The 19555-nt window shown below is 43.8% G+C and overlaps 1 protein-coding gene across 3 annotated transcripts in view; it reads left to right on the forward strand.

Annotated features, from left to right (window-relative positions):
- The first annotated feature begins 8645 nt into the window (after positions 1-8645).
- LOC147434943 (uncharacterized) overlaps positions 8646-19555 on the forward strand; it is a 182055-nt gene continuing 171145 nt past the window's right edge. Inside the window, exons 1-2 of one of the 3 annotated variants that reach the window (XM_086491322.1) lie at positions 8646-9535; positions 9789-9828. In XM_086491322.1, coding sequence (XP_086347448.1) covers positions 8823-9535; positions 9789-9828 — 753 coding nt within the window. In that variant the 5' untranslated portion in view covers positions 8646-8822. The remainder of the gene's footprint in view (positions 9536-9788; positions 9829-19555) is intronic. The other 2 variants (XM_086491320.1, XM_086491321.1) reach the window with 2 other exon arrangements.

The following is a 19555-nucleotide window of genomic DNA, read 5'->3' on the forward strand; positions in this document are numbered from 1 at the left end:
TTGTTATGCTCTTTGCCTTCTTCTTGGGATACATTCAATGCTGCCATTAGTAACTCCACACCAAGCGGTAAATGGAAGTCTAGTGATGTTACTAGTGCATTGCTCACTGAAGAGATTAGACGTCAATCTCTCGATAGTGGTGGGCATGGAGATGCATATATGGCAAGATGCCATAATCGCCATATGCAAAGAGGTGGACATAGTCACAGCTGCAGTCCTTCACAGGATCGTAAGGACGTCACAATTATAGCAAGAGTCGACGTCATGATTTGAGAATTGTAGAATGCTATCACTACGGTAAGAAGGCCATTTAAAGAAATATTGTTGTATTTTGCAGAGAGAAAAGGGCAAAGCTATTGTGAAACATGAAACTCCAAAGAGCGGTGTAAAGATAGACGAGATCAATGTGGTCGAATCTCCACCTCTAGAGATTGTTCCTGACGTGCAACAATCGTTAGATGTGCTTGTTTTCACTTCCAATTTGAGTCCAGATGCATTGATGGGTGTTATGCACAAAATTGGATCATTGATTTAGGTGCCAGTTTCCATGTTAGTCCCCTTAGGGAATGGTTCTCCACATATAGTGCTATGCATGGTTTGGTCAAGCTTTAAGCATTCTCTCTACACTCTTTCAATGGTGCTGCCAAGCCCTCATTGACCAAAACATCAATCATAAAATTTGTGCCATCGAGCTTCTTTATGTAGTAGTCTTCCCTTTTTGAAGCACTAGTAACAACCATAACTCAAGAGAAAATCACCAAATATTTATGGCAAAAAATGTTGGGAGACTTTCGACAGAGTTTTCCCTAGAATAATAGCAGAAACTCAAGATAAATGTGGTAAAATCACTGGCGATAAGCACTCAAGTGTGCCAAAAATGCATTTGGTCGACTCGTAGGAAAAAATGCGACAGAGTCTTCTTTGTACGAGGAGCAAACTCTCAAACCCGACAATACAAAATCAATGCATAAACAGACCAAAGTAACCACTGGGCATAAAACTAACGTAACAAGTTGTCATGTAACTACCAACTCGAAGTCAAAAGCAAAAGTGTTCATCCAAATACATGGCCTATGTTGAGGATAACAAAAGAGGGGTACGCTAGCAACCTGTATCACCGAAAGTGTCTCAACATTCGAGAACACCCTAGCTCAAGAAAGCCTCACGCAAACGACCCTCAAAAGGCTAAGCAGATTCAAGACTAGCCACAGTCTCAGAAAGGGCTCTTTTGAATCGAGTCTCAAAAACAAAGGGAAAATTACCAAAGTAGCCAAAAAAAAGGCTCTGCAACTCAACGTACATGAGAAGCTGCACACAAAAGGTGCCTGAAAACTGTTGCATGTAGTAGACAAATCCCTACGGGGATATCTGCTCTCAAAAGAGCTCAATGGCACTGTGTGCGCTAAAAAAGTAGCCTCGATCGGGAAACGATCGACGATTGGATCTCCAACGCTAACACCACCTGTAGTGTCGATGTCAAATCTACGCCTCTGAGGAGTGTGCTCAAGAAAAAATGCATCTCTCGAGAGACCACTACCAGAGACAAGTCTGCTCCCCGTGTCCCACTAATTGAGCAAAATCTGGCTCGTAGTGGGAATCGTGGACTTAGGAAAAATCCATAGTTGTGTGCGTCAAGAAACACAAAATCATACATCCAAACTCTGTCTATGTCTAAGTTGACTCCGTGAAAGCCAATGTCGGAGATGTCGAGTAGAACCGATGTCGAAACTGATGTCGATACCAAGAAACCGAGTCGATGCCAAAAATCGAAAGCGAGTATAGTCGATGTCAAAAACACCAAGACTGAGAGAAAACCCAATGTCGCGAACGTCGAAGTCAAGACCGATGTCGAGGACGATGCCAAGTGTGCACACACTCTATGTGTGTCAATGTCGAAGAATGGATGTCGTATATCCGCAGTCGGAGAGACGATGCTGATGTCTGAGATGTGGTGTTAATGTTGGGGCCGAAGCTCTCTCTCTCTCTGCCTGAGAGTGGTGTTATGCCCACACACACAATCACTGTGTGTGTGTGTGTGCAAGGTGAGAAAGGCAAAAGGAGGAAAGAGACTTGGCAAAAAGAGACCACGAGAACAAAGAAGAAGAGGAAAAATATATTGCTCTCTCAAGTATTCAAACGAAGACAAAAAAAAAAGAAAAAGAAGCAAGGTATTCCAGATTCAAAAGGGAAGATTAAGAGCAGAACAAGGAAGTTTGTGCCCTCGCCCATGCTCCCCTTTGCTAGTAGCCTTATTATTATTTTGCTCACGAGCATGTCACGATTAATTGTGATAGTGCAATGTCGTTGACGACCAAGTTTTGTAATTAAGTTTTAGTTTCCTTAAACACTCAATTTTAAGCAATTAGGGTGCCAATTGTGGCAGTTTCTTTGTATTGTGTGCCTTCTCTCTCTCTCTCTCTCTCTTTTCCCACAGTGAGCAGCACGGTCATGATGCGACTCACCTCACAAACCCATATCCCTTGACACTGTACAACCTCTACGTATTTATTCTGTCGCTTTTCATAAAACTAATTTTGAAAAATCCCCTTTGTAGGATTGATGCCAATGATGTGGGATTGGGAAGAGAGCGTGAGAGAGTGGGGAAGGGAAGAGATGCACATGGGATATGCATGGAGCTTTACTCTGTGGGAATAGAGCGATTGAGCCCTAATTCATATGTATATAAAGAATAAGGTATGAGTACACGTGGGCGACCGGATATGGTGAGTGGCTGGACTCTAGGTAGGCGCATGAGCCTTTACTTCAACAATCTCCCATTAAAGGCAAATGTGCCATTAAGTGGATCCTACTAGCTAAGCTACTAGTATGTACAAAGAGATATAGGTGATACTCTCTCAACCTACACCCACTAGCTCACTCCGTAGATGTGCATGCATTGGATCTGCTCTAGCATCAAGGAAGTGTGTGCAACACTAATAGAGTATGCACACAAGTCCTGCAAATATCCGTTGATAACTTGCAATGCTCCACAATGTATCATGCTAGTGTCAATCATCGAATGACTAATAATGCCAACTGCAAATTCTCCCACTACAAATGATATCTCGGGTCTCAACCTCAAATGGTCATACATGAGTGTCCCAAACGCTGCCAAAATCCGTGCAACCTTGGCTAACCTATTCGTGAATCGCCTTTGCATTATGTGCAATGCTTGCACCATCATGACTAGAGAAAAATGGATGTGACGAATTAGGGTCAATAGTGCAACCGTCCCTGCATCCATCGTACCATGCTCTACCTATCCTACCATAGCCATGCCAAGATTTAGCATAAGAATATCAAATAACTCCATGTAGTCAATATTTGTTTGTGTCTCTAGGGAGTATACCCACTCTACCTCTGTCCGCACAGACTTTGACAACACCTATTGTCTCTTAGTAGAGCAATGCCACTCTAACTGTATACCCACAAACGCGTTCCGCATAGCACTAATCTCGTCCGCAAAAGACACATCTCATCTCCCACTGAGTACATGTCAATATTTTTCTGTGTCTGTAGGGAGCATACCCGCTCTACCTCTATTTGCACAAACTCTGACAACACTTGTTGTGTCTCACTAGAGCAATGCCACTCTAACTGTATATCCGCCACAGACACGTCCTGCACAAAACTAAGATCATCCACAAATGATATATGTCTTGTCCGCAAAAGACACATCTCATCTCCCACTGAGTACATGTCAAAATATATTTTTGTGTTTATAAGAAGCAGACCCGCTTTACCTCTATCCGCACAAACTCTGACAACACCTGTTGTGTCTCACTAGAGTAATGCCACTCCAGTATATCCGTAGACACATCTTGCACAAAACTGAGATCATCCACAAATGCTACATGTCTCGTCTCCCACTCAGTACATGTCTACAAAGTCAACGAGACTGCATCATTTCACGCTTGTGATTCACTGCTCTGTTCCTTGATTGGCAATGCATCCTAATTTTTCACGACCATCTGTGACTGCTCTAGTCGTGTACTCAAAGAAATGTCCTGATCTACATGTTTTTCCTCAGACCCTGCATGCACAATGAGAATAGTGTCACACTGCTCATCGGCACAAAGTGTACTCGCCTAAACTATGAGCTTGTGCATGGCTACAAACTCATAGAGACTATGGCATCTTTGACACCAAGAACGTAGAGAATAGTCAAACGAGCACCACGATGGACTCACATTATCACAAGCAAAACTCTCCTCATCAAGTAAGACTCATCAATCAATTGAACATGACACCCCTGATCTGTGAGCTGTGAGATCGAGATCAAACTCCTACGAGCATCATGCCCATAATGAACATCATGAAGCACAAGCATACTCCCACTAGCAAAGTGTAGATGAATGTCACCCATACCATGAACACCATCTTGTCTCAGAGCAGAAAACATGCTAAATGACTCCATGAGAGGAGTCACATGACGTAAAGCATTGTTGTCCAATTGCCAATTGTGAGACAAATTCCACACATGTCTTGGTGAACCTACAGAAGTAGGAGGGTCTACTTGTACTCTCAACAACAACCAATGGAATCCTCCGCTGTCTACAATGCCTGAAACAACGTCTCCTCATGTGCCATGGTTTGCCACAGTGCCAGAAAACCACATGTCTGCGCCTCTAAGATCTATCTGACACACTAGCTTGTCTATCCAATGATGAACTATCACTACAAGATGCCATAAGTGAGCACAAAACAAGTCTATAGATTAGCCCACACAAAGTGTAATGCAAAACGAGTCTATAGATTAGCCGACACATAGTGTAAATCCATTGTCTAGAAGAGCATAACCGCTCAACACAATGCAAAAGAAAACCAGTTGATCAAACATCTACCACCAAAACTATGGCAAAGATCACATAAAGAGCATAACCCCTTGTCAAGAGGAAGAATCAATCATACATAAATCAGGACCATATGAAATGAGAGCACAAGCAAAATGACCATCTGCATAGGCACAAGCCGAAACTTGGCTAAAACAACTCTCTAGCACTTGTCACAAAAGTGCATAAAACCTCACAAAAAATTGACAGATTCGCCTTTGTACTGGAGCAAAATGTCACAAAAAAAAGGAACTAAACGATGCCAAAACATTGTGGCACAATGGCAAACGATCCAAGAATCTCGACAATCTCTCGTAATGTCAATACATGAGTTATACTTGCTGCACAAGACACTGGAAACCTGTGAGTTAATCTCCAAGCTCGCCCAATGCAATATCAAGGCATACATTCACTAACTCCCACCCGTAGAGAATACCACATGAAAGCCCTGAGTGCAACCTGCAATCACGAGCTCAATCGCATCCAATCATGCGCATAAAATTGTTGGGAAATTTTTGCCAGATTTTTGGCAGTAGAATGGCTATCAAACCCAAATAGCTAACAATCTGTCAAGCTCACACATGAGCAATAAATGTGCATCATATCCACACTCAATATGCATCAAATCTTTGCAAAACATGTCCTACAAATGCTCACGAAGAGGTCAACATATGACATCTTCTTGAGGTCAACACATGTATGGTCAACATTTGACCATACATGTCATCAAGTGCAAGGACAAAAATATGTGTGCCTGAGCGAGCCGAGCTTGCCTCTAGCCTGAGATCAAAGACAATCTCCACCTAAGAGCAAACTTGCTACCAATACCACTCTCACACTTGAGAGAAAACCATGTGTGAAATCCTCGATACATAACAGACAAAATCCGATAGCAAAATGGGTCTAAAGAGAACTCCTACAGAGACGAGAATATGTTAAGACAAGAGCATGTCACCTACTTGAAAACACCTGCAAATATATTGAAATCCGAGCAAACAACCTTGTCAAAGATCAATGTATGCGTACATGGAGCAAACCCTCTCACATCCTACTGCCAACTCGTGCACGCAGAGCACCTGCGGGAATAGTGATCTCAACTGGCACGCAATTTGTGCCCTTCTATCAACTCCTTTAAAATCAAGTTCCAAAGGATATAAGGTTAATTCTTATAGTAAAGATGCCCATCTTCAAGGGATATAGTCCTTGACCGCGGCTTTCTCCCTTGTTGTTGGTTCTTCTTGACTAAGGATCTATAGGAGTTGAAGATAATTCTTATCCTCCAAAGCAACTTCCCTTCCTTAAGCTTTTCCAAAATTGGATTGTTACTAAGGGCCTTAGCAACCACATTGTCCTTGCTTAGTCTTTACTTGATTTCAAAATCATATTCAACGCTCTCAATTGAAGAAGCTTCGAGAAAATTAAAAATAGGTATTCAAATAATTGAATCATTGTTTAAGGACCAAAACATCTCTACTTAGTCTATACTTGATTTCAAAATCATATTCAATGTTGTCAATTGAAGAAGCTTTGTGAACATTAAATATAAGTATTCAGATTATTGAATCATTGATGAAGGACCAAGATTTCTACATGGCAACAAAGAGTATTTCATTGTACATGATGAAGAGACATATGTTTAAAAACCACAATTTGCAAAGTGTGCTTTGCTTGATCTTTGCATGCAAAGATTTGCAAATTACCCTTGCACTCATAGCAACAAAGAGTATTTCCACAATCTTCATCTACGAAGTCATTGTACATGACAAAAAGAAATCTATCAAAAAACCACAACTTGCAAAGTGTGCTTGAGTCAAAGACTCACAAATTACCCCCGCACTCACAAAAACCTTTCTAACCCTTTCCGTGTTACCCACACACAATGTATTTTTGTTTACTACAGAAATGGAGATATATAGGAGGGTCTAGATGAGAATCAAAGCTCCCCATGCACATATGTTGGAGTTATCTCAAGCTCTACTTTTTCTCTTTAGAACTTGCAATTACTTTCGAGAAGTGAGATTGTAATGGTTGTACGTAGTATTAGGGCCTACACACGCATGCACAATCCCAAAGACCAAATAATCTCTCTAGAGATTCAAACATAATCTCTCACAATGAGCCAAGTCTCAAGATATTGCACCCCAAGTAACAAAGCCAAATTGTACACCATATCTGCTTAACACTAGAATGGTAACCTAACAAGACATAAAAGTGTCCTTTCAGGGTTTTGGGAAAAAATTCCAAAACCATATTAGATCCACTCATTTTGAAAAATCCTTTCATGAGCTTATAGTTCAATAACAACTACATATGGAAAAAATGAGAAACTTGTAATTTTTCTCATCCCTTGGTCACTACAAGCCTCCAAAGTTGATGGACCAGTGCATTTTGCCCAAAACAGCAATTTCTTACAGTTGATTGCATATAAATAAGAGTGGGGATTTTTGTAGGACATGAGATAAAATACCCCGTTAACTTCAATGGGTTGGTGACCAAAACATATGGTTGCTTTTACCTCACTAATTTTTTTTTGGGAAAAAAAAATAGGTACAAAAAAGTTGCATTTTTGCCATTCTGCGGACCTATCATCAAAGTTTCTATAGTCACGCTCAATACAGATACTATATACATGTTTTCTTAGTTCCCTTTGGGCCTTTGGATTCAAAAGGAGCCATGGAGCATGTCAAAAGGATAATGGATCTCTTACAATTGGAACCTTGGGGGCAATGATAAAGTGCTAAATACAGCAAACATGAAAAAACTGGGTTTAGCATTATGACCTCTAGAAACCCATAGAAACTACTCAATATCTAGCCAAGTTTGTAGTCTGTGATTAGATATGGTTACTACCTACAACATACACACAATTGGCCTAAGAAACTAGAAATATTGAGAAAGTTATACTTGCTACTCTAAAATGTATCGTATTCTTCAGCAAATCAAAAAACTCAACCATCATCATATACTATGCTATATAGCATATTAGGTCCCCCAAAACTCAAGGAAGATTAGCTTTATGTTATATATTACACTTACTCAATCAAAATTGAATTTTGATATCAAGAAAGCCCCCAAAAAAATCATAAAAGTGCTAATTTTGGCCAAAAAACAGGATTATGCAATTCTTGTAAATTGGTCATAACTTTCCATTGTAACACTTACAAGCATCAAAACATGTTGAGAACTATGAAGGCATAACCTCTAGCCATCTAAACCTCACAAACATGAAGTTTAGAGTGGTATAGTTGCCAAAAATTTAAAAAAAGCCAAAAACAGGACCCGTTTTTTCACACAGTTTAGGTTCAAAAATGTTGTGCAAGAGTAAGGTTAATGGTGAGATCGATACTCCAAAAAAAATGCTAAGTTTTTTTCAGCTCATAAGGCAACTTTGTGGATATATAGCACCTAGAAATCCATTCTCATACTCTTCAAATAATTCAAGAAAAATGGTCACTTAACAGGACACAAAAGTGTCCAAGGACATAAAAGTGTCCTGTTACCATTCTAGTGTTAACAAAAGTGGCGACGCTCTCTATTGTAAACTCGGGTGACACTTGTAAATTCGGGGCAAAATGTAAATTAGTTCATGTGCCTCCCCTCCCCTCACCTTGACACTTGAACCCTTTGACATCCCCCTTGGCAATTCAATGCCCTAACCCACTTCATGCATGCGTGCTTCTTTGAAGTCCACATGGTTTTGTAAATGCAGGCTGTTGTAAATTTGGGAAGCTTTGGTGAGTTGGATTCCTCAGGCGGCATTTGAAAATTCAGGGCTTGTCATGGCTGCCAAATTCACCCCCACAGAGCCCCACTCAATGTTCATGAGAGAGGAGGATCCACCACCTCACTTTTTGGCTTTGTAAGGGCCTAGATTGTGAGTCCGGGCACACTTTTTGCCTCGGCATGAAATAATGACAGATATCTTTCATAAAACTGAGACTCGAGAGTCGAGTGCAACTGTGAGTGAGCTACTGCTGTGGGTTTAAAATCATGTCGGACCCAATGAGTGATGCGTCTCTCTCCTCGTCCCGAAGTCTGGGCGGGGAAGAAGAGGAGGAAGGAGACGACGAGGAAGTGGGCAATGCCGAACAGGATGAAGAGCTGGAAGAAGATGAGGAGGAAGATGTCGATGCAGACGAGGACGACGAAGATGACGAAGGGGAGAGCATCGCGGAGATGCAGATGTCTAGCCCTCTTCTTCACGCTCGCTCTATGGCAGAGCAACCTGAGCGACTGCATTCGTACCACGATGAGGGTGGGAACAACTTTCAGCAAGAGAAGCAAGACCCACACGATGAGGATGAAGAGGAGGATGACATGGACTCGGACGAGGCTTTCATGGAGAGAGATGAATTTGATTCTGCTAATGAGCTTCATATTCCCGCAGATGAGGCAGCCCCTCAAGTGTCACCACATCATGCAAACACTGTATCTGAAATCCACCCACCTGCCCAGGAACACCCTTTGGGTTCTGACGATCTCCTGATAGAAAAAGAGGTGGAAGCTGAAGCTGGAGAGGAGGCTGATGCAGATGAAGATGCTCAGCCAGATTGGCTGGATTTCTTGAAACGCCCTCCCGAGGAAGATGATGGAACACCTGAAGAGCAAGCAGAGTTTGTAAGGGAGCTGGAGCACTTCTTTGCTGAGAGAAACATGGAGTTTAAGCATCCAAAATTTTACCAAGAGAACCTTAATTGCCTCAAGTAAGTTAGGCTCCAGTTCACATTACTCAACCATTGCAATTAGATATTGCATTTTCTTTCTGTGTTCACATCAGACCTGATCACAATGTATGCTTCCCTCTGGACTAGGAGGGTATCAGCCGTTGTTTCTTGTCTTGTCATTGTTCTCTCAGCCAAGTGTGTTGTGCTTGATCCCTTACTGAAGTCTATGACGTTACATGACATGCATCATTCTCCCTTCAGACAATTTCAGATATTCATCTTTGTGTTGCAGACTTTGGAGAGCTGTTGTAAGATTGGGTGGACATGAGGCGGTAAGGACATTTGTACAAGTCTTCTAATTTATTGGGTGGTCTATTGTTATTGTCACATGTATTGAACTTGAAGAAAGCAATTCTTATTTTAGTTGATTTTTCCATTGGGAGGTTAAGAGTGTGTATCATCTATGCAAACATAATGAGATTGAAGTCAATTTTATTTGTTTGTAGCTATTTGAGTAAATCTAGATAGGAGTTTTAAGAATCCTAGGAGGATTAGCATTGGCAATTTTATGAGCTTGTTCGCAGGACGTGCATGTCCGGACGAGTCCATGAGATTAGGTTTTCTAGCTCTGGAACCCTCTTGCATAAATGGTTTGTACAAAGCGTTTTGACAAATGTTATTACACTTAGGTGGGCATTTGACATGACGTGCCTGGGCCATGTAGGTCCAGGTTAGAGCAACGTGTCGGTCCAATCGGTTTGTCAAATGGTTAGTCGGTTTGTCAAATGGTTCACCGAGTGGGAAGTTATTGTCACAAAACGGGCACTACGTGTCAACGGAAAAGAACAGATTGCACAGACTTTAAGCACTTCAATACCAACTGAAATTCAAAGAGAGAGAGCACACGCGACACGAAGTGGCGGAATTCCACCCCAGAGAGTATTAACCACAAACCTTGGCGCCCCTTTTGGTATTTCTTTATATTACTTGAACTCAATACAATGCCGGTACTCGCGCTCTGCACCTTCTCACTGAAGCGTGCCAAGACTGAGCCCTTTGCACTTATTTAAAGGCCCTTGGCCTTGAAAAGGAGTCAAAATCAAAAGCAACTGGTCCCAAAAGCTTGTGTTGAAAATTGCCTAGCGTAAATCACGGAAATCCGTACTGGCTTCCACGTCAGGAGGACAGTGTCATGAGGACGTGGCAACTATTAACTATGTCACGAGGACGTGGCAATTGCTAACCTTAGTTGTTGGTTTCTTTCCAATGATTTTTGTTTGGTTTTTGAGACCCTCTTTTTGAAGTTGCAAATGGTCGGACATTGCATGTCCAATATAAACGGTAGTTTCACCTGCAAAGGAGAAGTTGGTCGGCACTGGAATTCGTATAGTAAGAGGATGTCTAGGCTCAGTTCAAGATCATGTAGGTCCCCCCGTCGCACTTAGCAAGTTGGTGGATAATAGGAAGTGAACTTAATAAAGGTATAGTGCCAAGGTGGGGTTACCGAGGGAAAGTACCCTACAACTAGGCCACATTGCATTTTTGGATGCATAGATGGTTAGATGACTAGTGGGAGTCCAACGGAAGCATCCCCTAAAATTTAGGGAACTGCTATTTTGGGGCACGAAATCTGTTCGCATCATTACCTCTGGAATGACAAGGGGAACATTTTATAACTCTTTTGCAAAGTCAATTGGCCAACCAGTCGGGAGATTTTTAAGCGGCAAGCACGAAACAGGAAATGGCATGTAAATGTGCCAAGTGGCACTCTCTGGTGGACTTTCCTCATGCAAGAGAAGGTAGCGCTCGATTTCTACTAGAGAGGGCTTTATTTGCAGCCTGTCGCCGCAGGTTAAGAGCTATTGACTGCAAGCTTTCCTTCTCATGTACAATGTGGTGCAAGAAGTCATGTCCTGCACACCTCACATTGCTTGCTCTCTCTCTCTCTCTCTCCCCCCTACGTGCAGTAATGTGATGCCCCACAAGAGGGCTCTTCCTTTGACTCATGTACAACTATGTGGTTACATGCGTTTTTGTTGAGGCAAGAGCCTCTCTGAGCAGGAACAAGAGTAGCTAACTGCTACTCCAAAAGCAGGCACCGGTGAGGGTGGTAACCTGTTATGTCCCGCTCACAGGAGAGGGGATCTAGCCCAGATGCCGTCAGGATGGGCGTCCAGTGTCCGGGCGAACGTAGTCAGTGTGGCCGGCCATTATTATCAAAGGGAGGCCAAGGCCTTATTTATAGTTATCGACCCCCACTGGCAGAGTGCCAGTGGTTAGTCTACGAGGCTAGGAGTGCGCGAGGTCACCTCGAGGAGGTGAGGCCGGGTGGTATGGGACGCTCGGTCCTACAGGTGCACGCCTACGTCCTCGGACACTGGCCCGAGCACGGGGGAGCTGTCGGATGGTGGCTATGGTCGGGTGGTTCGTCCGACGCGTATCTGTAGGCGGTTTGTGTAGCCGGTAGATCCTTCTTCGCGTTCCGTTTCATGGTATCAAAGCCGGCTTGGCTCACGAAGAACCGTGTGCACACCTATAGACTGGTTCGAGTCGGATAATCACTGTTTTATGTCATTTTTGATGAATTAACTGTTTAACTGATTATTTTCTTCTCATAAGCTTGTGTGCAAGTGAAATTTAATGGGTTGCTCGTTGATTTTTTATAAAATTCAGCAGTCTAGCAGGTGGAAATACTGAAAATCAGAGTACTACTTATTGATTTTACTGGTTTTTCGATGAAAATCAGTATATTACTCATTAATTTGATGCTTTAGATTAAAATTCAGCATACGATGTACTTTCAAATCTCTCTGTAAGTCCCTCTCTGTAAGTCTCTCTGTGAGAAGCATAGAGAGAGAGAGAGAGAGAGAGAGAGAGAGAGAGAGAGAGAGAGAGAGAGAGAGAAGTACCTCTCTCTCTCTCTCTCTCTCTCTCTCTGTGTGTGTGTGTGTAGCAGGGACTTCCTCTGTGAGCATGGGAAGACTGTGGTGGTGATTTTTTTTGCCCAAAGCGTGAGGGTCCGAGTTGGCTCCACCAAGGCAGAAAATCGCATGCTGGGCACAGGCCCGCACACGCTTGTGAGTAGCGGCAGATTTGCCACGCGTCAAGCTTTTTTTTTTCCTCCACGCATGCTCGTTCTCGCTGTTCCAGTGGTGGGGATTTTAACGCTACAAAGTCACTTATTAAATTATTAAAAGACCAGGCCCTTTTTAAGTGGGGACACCTTGATTTTTTTAAAGGTAAATGTGAAACCTGTGTTGTATTGAAAGTCACTTACAGAGATTGAGTTTTCTTGCAGAGAAACTCATTTTTCAGCCCTCTACTTCTCTCTATTGCTCCTCCCTCTCACCTGCTCGCGTTCCCGCGCTCCTTCCATCACCTGCTCGCCTTCAGATGCTCACGCTCACGCATGGAGCTCTTCGAACTTCAACTTTTCGCTACCGAAAAGTGCAGAAAAGGCTCAATTTTGCGTGAAATTCTCAATTTTTCACGTCCTCTGCCATGGATTCCTCCAGCTCAGATGTGTAGCGTGATGACGCGCCAGGTAACATCCAAATTCCATTCACGCATGCTCCTTAGACATGGATTACAACTACTTTCCAGAGTTTCGACCAACGTGTTACCGCTTTGGAAAACGCGAATGTTTAGACGAACCTTCGCTTGGCCTCTCTCGAAGGGGTCATGCAGGGGCTCAGTTCCCGACTTTCGACTCTCGAAAATATGGCTCAGTCGATGACTGCGCGTATTTCCGAGGGGGAAACCCATCTCAAGCAATTGCGGATGCAGATTGCTGCTTTTGGACGTTCGCAGGGTGGTCCACTGTCACAATTCGATACAAAACTACAAATTTCTCAAGTGAAGAGGAGTGTACGGAATTGGCCGTAAATAATTGGTTGCACCAGTGGACCACATACTTTGATCTCCATGGGGAGCATGATGAACGGAGGATTCAAACGATTCCTCTCTATTTGCGCAGTAAGGCGCTTACTTGGTGGCGTGACATGACAGAGAAGCCTATGACGTGGGTTGATTTTTGTGTGAAATTCAAGAGGGATTTTGCCAAAATGGACCCTTTGAAAGCTTATGCCAAATTGCAGAGTCTTTCGATGAAAACTCTGTCTTTTGATAAATATACGACAGCTTTCAAAGAGGCGCTCACCTTCTGCAAGGTGGATTCTACGCACGCTGTGCACATGTATCTGTTTGGATTGCATGAGGATTACCGTTGGGCCTTAATTAAGGATAAAGCCCCGACTGACGTCGAGGATGCAGTGGCAAAGGTCAGGACGTTCCATTTGATAAATGGAGCGAATTATGAGAAGAAAAGAACTGTAGACCATCAATCTGGTGAGGGTGCTTCGAGGAAGCGACCTCCAAATCACCTTCTCAGGAGAAGAAGAAAGCCAGAAATGCTTCAGTTGCTGATGCTGTGAAGAAAGGGGCTTGCTTCGGATGTGGCCAGATGGGTCACCGAATCAAGGATTGCCCCAAGAAGAAGACGCAGAAACCGCAAGGTCGTCCTTCGGCTTAGATTCACGAGATCTCAGGTAACTCTGATGTTGTTCAAGTTGAAATCCATCATTTAGCGCACAGTTCATGCACTAATTGTACTATTAGCACCAAAGTGTTTGATAAGCACGATCTTCTCGGTTTCCCCAGGAAGATCAATGGTCACGATGTGACTCCTTGATAATGGAAGCTCACACAATTTTGTGGATGCAAAATTGGTGCAGAAACTGAGCCTGCGGACGCGGGACAGTGACCATGAGTATCGCGTGAAGATGGCTCGTGGAGTGGATACAGATGTATGGAATGGGATGGTTCCAGACTTGTGGCTCGAGCTGGCTGATTACAAAGAGAACCTAGATTTCCACATCATGTGCCTGAACAGAGCAGATGTTATTTTATGAATTCCATGGTTTTATGATAAACAAGACTCATTGTATATAGACTATGTACATCACTCCCTTGTTTTTGTTAAGCAGAACATGCCTCATGTATCTGTGTCGCTTTGTAATCAGAAGTCTGTAAATAATGGTTTTGCAATACCAATTATTACTGCTTTGGAAATGTATAAAGAAATAAAGTCTTCTGATGTTGACTTTTATCAATGTGTACTATCTGCTTAGTTTGATTCATTAGTGCTTGGTACTTCTGTCACTGAATTTCGTAAAAATGTTTCATGTTCTTCTGTTGAACTTGGGGATTCTGACTAATCTAACCTTATCCGAGAAATCATGATTGATTTCAAGCAGCCCTTCTCAAAGCAACCCTATCGGTTTAGTAAAACCGAGGAGGACGAGATTCAGCGATAGCTGAAGGATTATCTCGACAGGGGTTTTGTTCGGCCTAGCAAATCCCCGTGGGGAGCACCAATGTTACTTTCTCGAAAGAAGGATAACACTATGCGCTTCTGCGTGGATTACAAGGGGTTGAATAAGCTCACTGTCAAGACCAAGTATCCGCTACCGCGTATGGACGATCTGATAGATCGGCTCCATGGAGCGTTGTATTTTACGAAGATAGACCTGCGATCAAGCTATCATCAGATACGGATCAAACTGGAAGATATTCCTAAGACAGGCTTCCATATGCGTTATGGTCACTACGAGTTTTTGGTCCTGCCTTTTGGTTTGACCAATGCTCCAGCTATGTTCCAGCAACGTTCCAGCAGATGATGAATGATTTGCTGAGACCATTTTTAGGCAACTTCGTTGTTGTATTTCTCGATGATATCTTGATCTAGAGTCGTGTCTGAGCACCTCGTGCATATACGTACTGTCTCGAAGTATTGAGAACTGAGAAGCTTTACGCTAAGGCTTCTAAGTGTGAATTCTTTAAGAAAGAGCTCTTGTACTTGGGTCACATCATTACTCGCGATGGAATTCGCGTCGACCCTGAAAAATTGGATAAAGTGCGAGATTGGTCCATTCTGAAGAATGTGCGCCAAGTAAAGTCCTTTTTAGGCTTTACTAGATTCTTTCGCAAGTTTATCAAGGATTACTCAAAAGTTGCTGCTTCGCTTACGCAACTTTTAAAAGGAGGGGTGAAAGGGCCGAAGACTTCGGGTCCTCATCGTAAAGGTAATCCCCCTGTTGTCTGGAATGAGCGTCTCGACGAGAGCTTTCGGACACTTAAGCACTTGGTGACTACTGCGTCAATATTACACATTGTGGATCCTAGCAAACCATTTGTGGTTGAAACGGATGCTAGTGATTATGCTATTGGTGCGGCATTATATCAAAATGGATGTCCTGTTGCATTTGAAAGTAAGAAGCTTTCTGACGTTGAGATGCGTTATCCAACGTATGAAAAGGAGCTTTACGTCGTAGTCCACGCCCTGAGAAAATGGCGGCACTACTTGTATGGCTCTACGTTTGTTGCATGGACAGATCATCACTCCTTGCGCTATATCTGTGATCAGGGTTGACCTCAGAGGCCGGAAGGCCAGATGGGTTGAGCTTATGCAAGAGTTTGACTTTGAGATCCGTTATAGAAAAGGATCAAGCAATCGAGTTGCCGATGCGCTCAACAGGATTCTTGAGGTTAATGCCTTGTCTATGGCTGAACTCACGACGGATTTCTATCTCTCTCTCTCTCTCTCCCAGGGCTATGTTGTTCCACGGCCATTTTGGCAAGATATGGAACGAGGTCGAAGCGGGGCATGACTCGCATACAGGCTTGGGTGGTCCGGAGACCCAAGTGAGTCGTGCTGGAGAGACGAGACAGCGACAATATTCCATTAGAGGTGGACTATTGTTCAGAAATGGTAAAGTCTGCGTGCCGGAAATCGATGAGATTCGACAAAGGATTTTGTGCGAATGCCACGATGTTCCTAGCACTGGACACCCAGGCATCCAGAGAACTTTGGCTTTGGTCAAGCGATATTTCTATTGGCCAAGAATGCGCTCTTACATTGAGAGCTATGTGAAGAGATGTGCTCAGTGTCAGGTCAATAAGGCAGAGCGTCTTAGGAAAGCTGGCTTGCTACACCCATTGGAAATCCTAGATGCCAAGTGGCAAAGTATTTCCATGGACTTCATCGTTGGTTTGCCTAATACTAGTCGGGGCAATGACGCTATTTGGGTTGTGGTCGATAGACTCACAAAAATGGCGAAGTTTATACCAATGAAGTCAACAGTAAAAAGCCATGAGTTGGCGGTTTTATTTGTCGATCAGCTTTATAAGCTGTATGGTCTCCCAGAGGATATGGTCAGTGATCGAGATACTAAGTTCACTCGCCGATTTTGGCGAGATGTGTTCGCTCATCTTCAGACGAAGTTGAGTACGTCGTCTTCTGACCATTTTGAGTCCGACGGACAAACTGAGAGGATGAATCAGACGTTAGAGGACACGTTGAGAGCCTATGTCTCTCATAGGCAGTCTGATTGGGAAAGGTATCTTTCACAGTTAGAGTTTGCCTATAATAGTAGCAAGCATTCCGCTATTGGATTTAGCCCCTTCATGCGGATGTATGGATTCGAGCCTAAATCCCCAATTGCTATTGGCTTAGAGAAAGTCAAGAACGCCAAGCTCGTGATTTCCTGTATGACATGCAAGAAATGCTTGAATTGGCTAAGGATAGTATAAGATGGCTCGTGATCGAGTCACTACTTATGCTAATCAAAAGAGGTCTCCAAGGACTCTAGATGTGGGACAATGGGTCTATCTGAAGATACCCAAGGATTCCAAGACTATGCGAACAGGGAAAGCATTATAAGCTTTCAGCTCGATATTGTGGTCCGTTCTTGATCACAAAGAAAATTGGCCAAGTTGCCTACAAACTAGCTCTTCCTTCGGATGTTAGTGTACATCCAGCGTTTCATGTCAGCCGCCTCAAAGTGAAATTGGGCGAAGCCGACGTTGTTGTGCCTATCGAGGAAAATGTATGGCAAGATATGCAAAGTGAGTATATTCCTCGAGAACCAGAAGCGGTTCTAGATCATCGTACTCGTCATTCGCGTCATAAGGCTTATGGTGAGTACTTAATTAAATGGAAGGGTCAATCTGAAAGGTTCGCTACTTGGGAACCCGTTAGAGTTTTGAAGGCTAAGTATCCCCACGTCATTGATGAGGACATCAATGGTTCTTAAGGGGGGAAGTATGTTATGTCCCGCTCACAGGAGAGGGGATCTAGCCCAGATGCCGTCGAGATGGGCGTCCAGTGTCCGGGCGGACGTAGTGTGAACCCGGCTAGTGTGGCCGGCCATTATTATAAAAGGGAGGCCAAGGCCTCATTTACAGTTATCGACCCCCACTGGCAGAGTGCCAATGGTTAGCCCGTGAGGCTAGGAGTGTGCGAGGTCACCTCGAGGAGGTGAGGCCGGGTGGTATGGGACGCTCGGTCTAACAGGTGCACGCCTAAGTCCTCGGACGCTGGCCCCAACACGGGGGAGCTGTCGGATGGTGGCTATGGTCGGGTGGTTCGTCCGACGCGTATCTGTAGGCGTTTTGTGTAGCCGGGAGATCCTTCTCTGCGTTCGTTTCATAACCTCACCGTATAGGTGCGTTTTTAGCGTTTTATATTGATTGTTTTTCAGCCATACGGATGCGAGAACCATTGGGAACAATGCCCCACTGTTAGAGGACAGTTCAGGGACTGTTTAGGGCTGAAAACAGGGCAAAAACCAGTAAATACAGCGTGCTGAATTTACTGTTTTTGGGCAGGAATGAGAGGGTTTATGTCAGTGGAAACGAGTTCCAGTAGGGGAATGGTTTCGGGCAAGTTTTGGGTTTGTTATGCTACCGAAATCTTACCAGAACGGGTGGTATCTAGCTGGATACAGTTAAAGGATTCCAAGGACTCTACTTTGTAATTTACCCTCTCAAAGAATAAAGAAATACCGAAAGGGGCGCCAATTTTGGGGCCTACAGGTTGTCGGCGTATGTTCGGAGCATTCTAGCTTCTGAGCCGTGTGTGTGCTTAAGTGTTAATTCCCGTGGTCGATTACCTTTCAAAAGTGCTCTCTGTGTGTGTCTAAAGTAAAGAATTTCGGGTGGAAGCCAAAGTCTATCGCCCTACGGGCTGGTTTCAAGGTTCCATTGCCGAGATATCGATCACTTTTTCCTCAAGAAGTTAGCCTCGATTGTTTTGGGTAAAGACACAGAGTACAGGAACGCGGGAGTACACTATGGCCGACAAAGGGAAGGGCATTATGGAAGAGGGCTCCTCTTCGAAGGACAGATAGGAAATTTTGATGGTGTTCGAGATTGGCGATAGTTCACGGCCACGTCTGTCTGTACCTCCTATTGATGTGAATGTCCCTCTAGTACAATGCTTTATTATTGGGCAACTTGAGGATGATGCGTTCAAGACTCAGTTAGTTGCCGCGGTGAATGTGTTTTCACAACTGGTGCAGAACCCAAGGTTTATGGAGTTCTTGCAAGCATCACCAGTGCCACAACAATATAGGTAACCTACACTGTGAACAGAGCTTCTTGAGGCTCAAGCCCAAGTACTTCATGCGCCCCAACAGGATAAGGAGCACTCGCATGTTGCGAAATCAGGGGCTCCAAAGCAGGTTCTTCCCGCCCTTGAACAGGTGGTTAGAACACCTGTTTTACAGGCTATGCCAGTTCAGCCCGCCACCCTTCAGAGCCCGCATGCTGTCTTGAATGGACAGGGAAATGGTTACCAGGCAATGCATCCAGTTTTTCCACCACCCACGGTACATCCTGGGTATTTCGGGGGTGGATTTGTGTTCCAGAATATGGCTGGTTATGCGCCTGGAAGTCAGCCGTACATGCGAAACAGTGTTTGGGGGTATGCAAGATATGATGCCAAAACCCAAGTATGGTAACATTTGCATGCAGCAAGGTTTTCAGAGAAACCAGGGCAAGTTTGGGGTGCCACAACCTCATTTTTGCATGGCTGGGTTTTCTGGATAGCAGCCAGATATGACACCTGTGACACAAAATGTTGATGGCCAAGATGTGCCGATGATGCCTACTACAGTGCCCATGTTGCAGACAATTCCTTATGACAATTTGGGGCAATGGAAAAGCCGAAAGCTTACAAAGAAGGTGGTGCAGCTGTAAAGTTTAGCACTATCAACGGCT

This window comes from Adiantum capillus-veneris, chromosome 19 (assembly GCF_014529385.1).
Source record: "Adiantum capillus-veneris isolate H3 chromosome 19, ASM1452938v2, whole genome shotgun sequence".
Classification (NCBI taxonomy): Eukaryota; Viridiplantae; Streptophyta; class Polypodiopsida; order Polypodiales; family Pteridaceae; genus Adiantum; species Adiantum capillus-veneris.